General features: G+C 54.1%; 1 protein-coding gene across 1 annotated transcript; it reads right to left on the bottom strand.

The window, feature by feature from the left end:
• Positions 1-418: 418 nt before the first annotated feature.
• Positions 419-2982, bottom strand: KCNS2 (potassium voltage-gated channel modifier subfamily S member 2). Its single transcript, XM_037803352.1, has 2 exons — positions 2867-2982; positions 419-2214 (listed from the first exon to the last, which is right to left on the bottom strand). Exon 2 carries the CDS (start codon positions 2169-2171, stop codon positions 738-740), a length of 1434 nt encoding a protein of 477 aa, XP_037659280.1. The 5' UTR covers positions 2172-2214; positions 2867-2982; the 3' UTR covers positions 419-737.
• Between the last annotated feature and the right edge of the window lie 7916 nt (positions 2983-10898).

Here is a 10898-nt window from a genome sequence, read left to right as displayed (position 1 = left end):
CTGTCCCTAATGCATCTGCTCTTGGAAAAAAATTCCAACTTTCATTGAATGTTTATCTGAGTAACATTTTCTAAAGAGTGACATTTACAAAATGAACATCAGCGAACTTCATTCTGAAAGTGATCAGTGCAGCCATGCAAGCCACAGCTACAGATCATTTACAAGAACAACTCATAGACTTACATTGGTGATGTGGCTTCACATCATACTCTCTGTTTTGTATTAAAACTAAATGAAGGCAATGGATAAAGAACTAAGATTTTGTTTTCATGACTGTGAGCAAAATCACCTTATATCCATGTTGACCTCATAGATGTGTTTCCACAGGACAGATTTATAGAGTCTTTTTGTACAGAACTCACATGACAACCTCAGAAACAGGAGCACAAATGACTCACAGACAGCACTAGGCCACAAGTACAAGAAGAGTGAACACAATGGACAGAAAACTTAGCATTCTGGGTGGCAGTCATCTGGTAGAAAGGAACATTTCATGCCCATGATCCAAAAACCAGTGAGTATCATTTCATTGAAAGGTACAAAGAGATGGTGTCAGACACACCACCCTCAAAAATGATTCTAGATGTTGTAAAAGCAACCTGGAGCGCGTATCCCATGCACCTTCCCCCTGGAGGTTGGGCCTACTCCTTACACCAAAACCCGAAGGTGTCTGGACTGTGCCAGAGACACACGAGGCAGCTTAGCCATGTAGGTTTGAGGATGTCAAGTCCTCCCAGCTAATGTAGGGAATCATTTAAACTTAGTTCGCTTGGGGAACTCCTGCTCATGTTCGTCAGGCTTGCCATGAGGGATTTAACTTTATGGGCATAGTAATCCCTTAAATTGATGGAAGGGACCTCCTTCATACCATCCCCAAAGTCACAGCTGCGCATGGCACTCTCGAGTTGCTTTTGGCGCCGATAAAAGTGGGAGAACTTATTGAAGATCAAGGTGATGGGCAGAACCACCACTAGGATACCTGCCAGGATGCAGGCAGAAGCAGTCAGCTTCCCTGCTGTGGTCCCTGGGACCACATCTCCATACCCCACAGTGGTCATACTGACAGTGGCCCACCACCAGCCAGCAGGTATGGTGGCCAGGCCCTCATTCTCTTCCTTTTCAATGGTGTAGGCCACCACAGAAAAGATGGAAATGCCCACGGAGAGGTAGAGCAGGAGAAGCCCTACTTCTTTGTAGCTGTACTTCAAGGTGGCTCCCAGGGAGCGGAGGCCAGTGGAGTGTCTGGCCAGCTTTAAGATGCGGAAAATCCGCATCAGCCTCAGGACCTGGGCCACTCTGCCCAGGTTGGCCAGAGTAGGCGTGCTCTCCACCACGAGGTTCACCACCAGAGTGATGTAAAAAGGGACAATGGATATGAGGTCGATAAGGTTTAGGGCATTCTTGAAAAACTTGAGGAAGTCAGGTGCCACAGCAAACCTAGCAACCAGCTCAAACGTGAACCATGCGATGCCAAAGTGCTCCACGATTTCAAACCTGGGGTCCTCGGCAGGGTTGCCCTGGCTGTCAGGGATTTGGAAGTCTGGTAGGCTATTGAGGCACATGGTGATGATGGACCCCAACACCACGAGGATGGACAGGATGCTGAAGACCCTGCTCAGGACGGAGTAGCCGGGGTTGTCCAGAGCCAGCCACAGCTGTCTTCGGAAGTTGCCCAGGGGCTGCCCATCGAACTTGGAGGCGTCGTTATAGAAGGCGAGGATCTCGTCGAAGGAGGACGTGGTGCTCTCCTGGTCGCTCTGCTCGTCCCACTTCTCCTGCTCAGGCTCCACTTTGCGGCCGTGGTAGCTGTAGCTGCAGCAGGAGTCGATGAAGAACTCATTGATGCCCCAGTACTCAATTTCCTGGCTGAAGGAGAAGACGCACAGCTCGGCCATGACGTGAAGCTTGCCGGTGTGGTAGAAATGCAGCACGTAGGGGAAGAGCTCCGGGTTGCGGTCGAAGTAGAACTCACGCTGGACGTCGTCGTAGTCATCGCAGAGCTCCAGGATGGCCTCGCGCGAGTGGCAGAGCAGCAGGCGGCCCAGGCGCGTCTCGGGGAAGCGCAGCAGCGTGTGCGAGCGCAGCCGCCTCTTGAAGCCGCCCACGTTGATGCGGATCTCTCCATCCTCGACGTTGGCCTCCGACAGGTCCCACAGGCTCTGGTGGGTCATGCTGGAGACGCCCGGCCGCCCGCGCCGCGCGGGGGCGCTACACCTGGAAGCCAAGGGAAACGGGTCTGCTTGAGAGCCGGGCGCTCAGGGCTGGGCGCGCCCCTTTTTCTCCCTAGCTATGTCTGGCCGGCCCAGTCCTCTCCAGGAGGGTCTCTGATTGCTGAAGGGCAGGGGGGCTGGGGGGAGAACGGGGCAGGTGTTTCTGTGGGCTTTGGACCCTCCAGGAACAGGCTTCAATGGGGAGAGTATGTTTCCACTGGAATGGCCTTGCCCCGCACCCACCCCGGGGGTCTTGGCAGTCGTTTTTCGCTGACGGGGTCGCTCCCACACGACTTCCAGAGCCCAGGGGCTGCGGACTGACCTTGCCTGTGGGCGGGCGGAGGAGACGCCCCCGCCCGCTCGCCGCAGACAGGCGGGACCGGAGCTGGGATGCGCACGGGCAGGACTCGGCCGAGGTGGGGGGCGCGTAGCTTTTGGAGGGGGGCGGGGAAATTCACCGCTCGAGTCTGTAAACCCGGGCTGAGGAAATGGGAGCCGGCCTGACGTCCCCTGCATCCAGCCGCCACGACTGGAGCCCCCCTCACCGCCGCCCGGAGCCTCGCCGCCCGCCTGGCGCCGTGCCCCGGAGCCGCGTGCGCCGCGCCTTATCCAGTGGAGCTGCCGGGGCTGGCCCTGAGCGTTCTGGGAGCGCTTACCTGGGAGGGCGGGGGGCCCACGGCCGAGGCCGGCGGGAAAGTTCCCCGACCCGCTGGCGAGCATCGCGGCGGCTGCAGCTGCCGGCTGGCTGTGCGTGTGCACGCGGGTGCGAGTGTGTGTGCGCCTGTGTGTGTGCCGGGTCGGCCGGCGGGCGGGGTCCGCCGAGCGTCTCCTGTCTCCGGCCGGGGATGCCGCCGCCGCCCGCAGTTGTAGGAGGCTCACAGGTGGCTGCGCGGCCCCGAGGCTCGCAGAGCCCCCTCCCTCGCCTCCTCTTCCGATCCGCGTGCCCCTCAGCCCGGGAGAGGGCAAGCTCCCGCGCCGTAGGCGCCCGCGGAATTAGGAGCGCCAGCGAAGCCCAAGCATCTTGGCTCGGGCCCTGCGAGGGGCGCGGCACGGTGGTGCTGAAAGGACAGCTCCGCGCGCCCCACTGCCGGGCGCGGTCGCCTCCCCAGATTCTGGAGATGCTGCCGCCGCAGCAGCCGCCGCCACTACCGCGGCGGCTTCTCTGCGCTCCACTCGCGCGTCACTGAGACCCCCTGGAGCCCCTGGCTAGGCACGGGACCGACTCCTTTCCCAACCCTTCACCGGTCCCCAATGACAGCTGTTATTGCTACTACCCACAGGGTGCAGCCAGGAGGCTGCCTACGGTGATCTTTCCCCACTGGGTCTCTGGTGCGGGAGATAGGCTGGGGAAGGGGGGACGGCTTGCACGAGTCCTGGGGGAAGGACGCAAGGAATTCCCGGTTCCCCTTTTAGGGACCCGATGAAAAGTTTCCTGAAGCCTGGGGATGGGGTTGTTGGGGAAAGAGGATGGGAGAGGAGGGAGAAGAAGGGGCAGGGGAAGCCTGAGGTCGAGCTCAGCTTAGCTTGCCGGGGGCGGGAGCCCAGGCCCCACCTGCTCGGAAGAGTCACGGAGTTTGTTTGGGAGCTCTGTGTGGGCACCGTGTGTGTACAAGCAGGTGTGGTTTGTGCATTGCATCGAGAACTGTGTTTGCTTGTGCTCACACAACACAGTAAGAATTTTCAGTGTTGGTGTGTATAAAATGGGACCCCTGCAAGGTGGCCAGGTGAGTCCAGTGTGTCAGTACAGGTGCAACCTAGGGCATGTGACAGTGTGGTGTGTGGATACAGATGTGAGCTGCTTGTACAGTGTGCTGTGTACAGTGCAGTTCTTGCTGGGACCGTGTCAGAGTCAGTGTGTGTGTACAGATAAAGAGAACTATGTACATGGGTCTGGCACAGATGTGCTCAGGACCTGAGCCCAGATCTGAGCTCTTGGTTTTCTAGGGTTGTCCTCAAGGCTTTGCTGGTGAGCTGAGCTGGGAAATGGACCCACAGTCCCTGGTGAGCCCCCTCCCTTTGGTCTCTCAGCTCCTCAGCCTGCCCCCCATTTGCCAAGTCTGTCTGGAGCATCATTAGGTGTGTGAGCTTAGCAGGGAGCTGGTGTGCTACATGCCTTGGGCAGAAGTCCTGGGAAAGCCCTTGTGGGGGGACTTTGGACTCATAGAGCAGCCCCCACACCCATGGTGGGATGCACATCTTTTCTTTACATGGCCCTGGCAATGCCATCCCAGCTTAACAGGCACTCTGTGTGGCTCTAGAGGGCTTTAGGTCCCCTTGGAGTGCCTGGGGAGGATCCTTGATCTAGTTTCATATGAGGGCTCCTGGATCTGGGCCAGGCTTCCCTTAGTGGAAACCCATCCCTTGCCAGACACCTGCCTCTGGGTATGTGTGTGGATGCATGTGCAGGTGTGTTGCCTGCTCAGAAGTCTCCACACCCATGCCTCTGAAGGCCTTGCAAGATGCAGGGGATTCCACGAAAACGGGAGAAAAGCTGAGGGCACATGGTCTTCCTATCTCTAGTGTTGGATGCTTTTGGAAAGGGGTGTGTGTGTGTGTGTGTGTGAGAGAGAGAGAGAGAGAGAGAGAGCGCTCTCTGGTATTATCTTTGCCTCCATCTCCTTTTCTTTCAGGGTCTGTGTTTTGGCTGAGTATGCTCACCTCATCCCCTGCCTATGTCTGCTGGATCTGTCATTTGAAGTCTGGGGTTCCCCACACCTGGCTGGCTTGCAGTCCGGAGGCTCCTGGGTCTCCTTCATCCCCGTGGGTGTGCTGCTGAACGTGTGCCAGCCCTTGCTGTGTGTGTTTGTGAGTGAGTGCATGCATAACCACTGTGTCATTCCCTCTTTCACTCTTTTCCAACATCTTCCCCACCCTTTTGTGGGGGATGCTGGGGTCTCCCTTTTGCAGGTGCCCTTAGCAGCATCATTTGTGGGGCAGGCTTCATGGGTCCTGTGACTCTTTCTTCCCCTTTACCCCATCTTCTCACTGTGGCCACAGCTGCTGGGCTCCTGGCCACTCCATGGCTCATAGTCCTTCTCTTGCTTCACTGCCACATGTCTGTGTGGCTTCTGCTGCATGCCCACCATTCCCAGCCACTTCCTTTCCCTCAGCCTCGGCTCCTGGCTCTTCTTCTGGTTGAGCGCAATGCATTAATCACCCTTTCCTGCTGCATTTGGAGGGACCCCAACACTGGGCTAGTCTTTCCCCCTGAGACGCTTGGATTTGATGACTCGGCTTTTCCTCCCTCCCTTGCTTTATTTATCTGCCTGTTTCCTTCTGTTCCTGTCTGTTTTTGTTCTTGCTCATTCCTTCTTCCTTTGTGTTTGTGGGAGATTTCGCCCATGGAGACAGAGCCCGCTCTGCCTTCTGTTTCTCTTTGTTTCTCCCACACTTATTGCCACCCACCTGTAAACTGCCTGGGCCCTGCCCGGGCTCCGGGGGCCCTCGCCCATCTTCATCTCTCTCACAGGGGCCACTCCTTGCCCCTCTCAGCTCTGCCTCTTGATCCTGCAAATGCCACTCCCCCTTTCCTCCTACCCTCCTTCCTTGCTCTTTCCCTTGTCCCTGGTCCAGCTGAGAGAGCTGTGACAACATGTCCGCAGCCATGTTGGGGCCCTGTATCTGTATCTGCCCTTTGTAAGCTTTTCCTGTGAGCCTGGTGCCAGGGACAAGCCCCCATACCTGCCTCTTCTTGAAGGGAAAAGTGAATTTGGAGCCCACAGGGAGAAACCTGAGTTTGGGACACATCAGTTATTTCTTGGAAAGGCTGAGGCAGAAGCTCTGTAGGTCTGACAGCTGCCTTTGTAGAGGGTTAAGTGTATGTGACAGGCTGAGCCACTTGTTTATTTCCCGCTGACTGCACTGAAGAGAAATGGAGCATCTCCCTCCTTCTGTACTGGGGAAGCTGGCTTTGTTTATGGTCTATTTAGAGGTCTAAGCCCTGATCTTAAAATACAGCCGCCTGTTCCAGGCACGTGCCGAGGCACAGGCCCCTGGGCTAGCCTGGCCTGCTCAAGGGATCCTAAGGGTCAGAGGGATGGGGAGTAAGGCACCCTAGGAAAGGGGATGAAGGGACCGCAGGTGGTGGCCCAGATCCCTACACCTGGGTAACTATTATCTCTGCCTCCCCTGCCAAAGCCGATCTCTCAGCTGAGCCCACACATCTCAGACTTGGCTTTTCTTCCTTGACAGGCGAGGGGGCTGCATCAGCGGCGTGGCTCAGGGAGCCAGGCTGCCTGACCTACATTCCCCAGTGCAGGGAAGAGCTGAGTCCTTGCCCTTCCCCTGAGGGTGTGGGCGCAGCGATGCCTGCCCACCTGGTGGAGTGTCTGATCTCCCAATGTCCACCCTGCACCCTCCCCCCCACCAGCAACCCTCCCGCCACAGCCAGCATGCCTTTGAAAACCACAAACCAGGCCATACCCTCCTGTGGCTTCCCATTGCACTAAGAATGATATCCAGGCTCTTACCACAGCTTCTGAGACTTCATCCCATTCCACTCTCACCTCCGTCACTTATGCTCCAGCCACAGGCCCACCTGGCTCCCCCTGCAGGACTTCCATACTTACTCTTCTCTCTGTTTTCCATGGCAGCTTCACCTGGCAGGCTCCTTCATTTCACTCAGGTCTCAGTGTAAACGTCACTTCCTCAGAGGTGCCCGATCTTAACCAGATTCCTCAGTTTCTATCATGTCCTTCGCAGCTCTTAAATTAGTTAATGAATACACGATTGAATACGAAGGAATGGGGCTCCAACTGCTATCTTAAGTCATTCTGTGCCAGCCAAGGCCGTGGCCTGGCCTCTCCCTCCTCCTGGTGGATCAAGGAGGGAGCTAGAGGAGGAGGAGGTTGCTGTGACTTGGGCCCCCAGGTTCTGGAGTGCTATCCCAAGGGATTGATTAGCCTGGTGGATCCCATTCCTGGCTGCACATTAGAATCACCTGGAAAGGTTTTTTTTTTTTTTAATTCATTTTATTGAGATATATTCACATACCATGCAGTCATACAAAACAAAGTGTACATTTGATTGTTCACAGTACTATTACATAGTTGTGTATTCATCACCAAAATCAATCCCTGATACCTTCATTACCACACACACAAAAATAACAAGAACAAAAATTAAAGTGAGAAAGAGCAATTAAAGTAAAAAAGAACACTGGGTGTCTTTTTTTTTTTTTTTTTGCCCCCATTTTTTTACTCATCCATCCATACACTGGACAAAGGAGAGTGTGGTCCATATGGCTTTCCCAATCACATTGTCACATAAGCTATGTTTTTATACAATCGTCTTCAAGATTCATGGGTTCTGGATTGTAGTTTGATAGTTTCAAGTATTTGCTGCTAGCTATTCCAATTCATTAGAACCTAAAAAGGGTTATCTATATTGTGCATAAGAGCGCCCACCAGAGTGACCTCTCGGCTCCTTTTGGAATCTCTCTGCCACTGAAGCTTATTTCGTTTCCTTTCACATTCCCCTTTTGGTCAAGAAGATGTTCTCTATCCCACGATGCCGGGTCTACATTCCTCCCCGGGAGTCATATTCCACGTTGCCAGGGAGATTCACTCCCCTGGGTGTCTGATCCCATGTAAGGGGGGAGGGCAGTGATTTCACCTGCCAAGCTGGCTTAGGTAGAGAGAGAGGGCCACATCTGAGCAACAAAGAGGCATTTGGGAGGAGGCACTTAGGCACAATTATAGGGAGGCCTAGCCTCTCCTTTGCAGCAACCGTCTTGGGAAGCTTTTAAAAATCTCAGTGCCCCTAGATGTCACAGGCCTCACTCCAGACCATTTAAATCAGAATCTCTGGTGTTGGGCCTGCGCATCAGTGTTTTTCCAAAGCTGCCAGAGTGATTCAAATGTGGAGCCGAGTTCGAAGCCTGGGCAGCCTGTCTTTGGGAGTGTGGACACAGAAGTGTGTGCCCCTGGGTCTGTAGCCCTGCAGTGAGCACCAAGGACAGCGGCTGTCACTTCTCCACTTGGTGCACCCTCCCCGCACCCCATTGCTTGGTACCTGCCCAGAGCTAGGTGCTTGGTCATTCACTTCTCCTCCAATCCCTGACTTCCTGGAGGGCTCTCATACCTACTCCCCTCAAAATCATTTACCTTTGAGACAGATTTGTGATTAGGAGTATTCTGTTTCTCTCCCTCCTTGGAAGGAGGTCAGCTCCTGGGCCTTCATTATGCTGACAGTGGTAATGGAGAACGAGGGTGAGGGAGGTTTGGCAGAGCTATGTGGGTGGATTTACAGTAGAAGGCACAGAGAAGCTTCCAGGGATGGAGGCATGCTAGAAGACATGGGGGAACGGGTGAGGGAGACCACTAAGCCAGGGGAAGCTGGGTCTAAGCCTTGGGATGTTGGGGTGTGGGGGAGGAGAGGAAGAAGACTCTGGGGAGAGATTGAGCGAGAAGTTGGTGGACAAAGGATTTTAAGTTTTGCTGCACATTATGAATTGAAGTCCTCATTAAGTGTTTTCTCAAAAGGCAACATTTAATGTTTCAATAGCGTTTGCCTTGTTTCTGGAGGTCAGACTGAATTTTTTGTATGTGAGTCCTTGCTTCACCAGCTTCATCTCCAGAGGTCATTCCCCCTGTGCTACTGCAAGCCCACCCACCCCCATCTCTAGGTGCCCCCCTGGAGGTTGACAATGGAAAGAAGGTGGTTGTTTCTGAAGGGCTCCCTGAGAGCCCATAAAGAACCTCTCCGCGTCCCTTAATAAAAAGGGGACCGTGTCCAATCCGCAGCTGTGCACGGAGACTGGGAGACACTCGAAGTCCCGCCTTTGTGCCCCCTGTTCCAAGTTGGGGAGCTCCCCCAACCAGCCTCACTGGTCCCTGCTCCCTTAGGGCCCTTCCCTTAATTCTCTAGAACAATCCTAGGGGAAGCTGGAATTTAGGGACACAAGGTAGATTAACAAGAGGCTATCACAGCTCATTATAGAGGGACAGCCACCCCCCTCTAGAGACACTTCCAGTCTCCCCTCACCTGCCTCAGGGGTCTGGCTATATTTCCCCTCTACTGCAGAACCTCCTTCAAGTCCAAAGTATAGAATTTGAGGCCCGGAGACCTAGGAGCTCCCTCTCCCTCTTCCTCAGGCCTGACCTCTGACTGGTGCTGCCTCCAGCCTCCTGACTGTGTCTTGGTGATTGTCAGCAGGACTGAAGCCCCCGGCCCTCCTCTCAGGGCCCAGCAGGACACCCAGATCAGGACAATGCACCTTAAAGCTGTCCCCTGTGTTCAGGGAGGGCAGGGCCTCAGCAACCCTCCACCAGGGCAGGTGGCTCATGGAGATAAAAATCAGAGATACAGATCGTGGAGAGAAAGAAGCAGAGTGAAAAAGAGGGAAGCCACTGACTGGGGTATGTGCCCAGCCACCAGACCACCTGGGTCTCAGTTCAGCTCTCTAGCCATGTAGCCTTGGCCAAAATATTTACTCTCTCCATGCCTTGTTTTTCTCAGCTGTAAAACCTGTGATGAGTCTCTAACTAGTAAGGTTGTTGTGAGGATTAGAAGAGCATTAAGGAGTTTATACCAAGTTCTGGCACATGCTAAGTGCTTAAAATGTTAACCAAGACTAGTAGCAGTTATTGAGCATTTATGATGTGCTCATCCCTGTGCTAAGCTCTCTGCTTGCTTCTTGTTCTCACTTGGTAATATTATTAACCTCATTTTATTCATGCCCATTAAGTGGGGTGTTTAGACTCACACATGTCTCCCTGGCTCCAAAATCTGCCCTCTTAACCATCTCAAGTGGGTGCAGTACTAATCAGGGTAGGCTAATTGCTGTAACAAATTCCTAAATCCCAGTGTCTTAAGATAGTAAAAGGATATTTCTCACCCATGTTACAGTCCAGTTGGGTGTTTGGGAGCAGATTCCAAGACCCAGGCTCCTTCCATCTAGAGCTCTTCCAGCTTCTAGGGCCTCAGACCCTTCCCTGGGATCCTGTGCATCAAGAAGAGAGATGAGGGAAGAGGAGGATGGCACGGGATGCTTTCAAGGCCAGATGTGGTAGTGGCAGACTTCACTTCTGCCCACATTCCTTTGGCCAGAGCTCAATCACATGGCCCTGTATAACCACCGGGCTGTGGGAGGTGATACAGGGAGAAGAGGAGGACCACGGAAATTGGGGTACCAACCTTTCATGCTGTCAACAGATGAGTAGAGGCTGGCTGTCATCCTGCATCCATTTTTCCCAAGGTGGGGAAAAGGAGCAGAGGAAAGTCCCCGATTGCCTTGAGTTGACATAAGGTATCCCAGCTGGAATGGCTTCACTACAGAAACACCAACGAGGATGCCCTATTCCTTCAGGAGTCCTGGAGCTGGAGCCAAGGATGGTCTCTCAGCCCTGGAAAGAATTTTGTTTCCCTTTTTTCAGAATAATGTTTTCAGCTCTAAACTTGTCCGTGTTGCCTGTCTGAAGAAGGGTGTCAGTCCAGCTTCTAGGTTGCAAGTAGCAGGGAATTTGGCAGAAGAATATAATAAAGGATACTGGGTAGATCACAGATTCTTGAGACCAGAAACCAGACCTAGAAACAGGCAGGACTCTCACACTGTCCACGGCAGGATGCCCCAGTCCCCCCCCAGGGCTGGTCAGGACACCCACCGGGCACCAGTGACAGGAGGGAGGGGCACCTGAGAGCTGCCGTATTCACTGCAGGACTTGCCCTTCAGGCACTTGCTGCATTTCT

The sequence above is a fragment of the Choloepus didactylus genome, chromosome 14, assembly GCF_015220235.1.
Source record: "Choloepus didactylus isolate mChoDid1 chromosome 14, mChoDid1.pri, whole genome shotgun sequence".
NCBI lineage: Eukaryota > Metazoa > Chordata > Mammalia > Pilosa > Megalonychidae > Choloepus > Choloepus didactylus.
The sequence above is the reverse complement of the archived record's forward strand: the minus strand, read 5'-3'. Positions and strand labels throughout refer to the sequence as shown.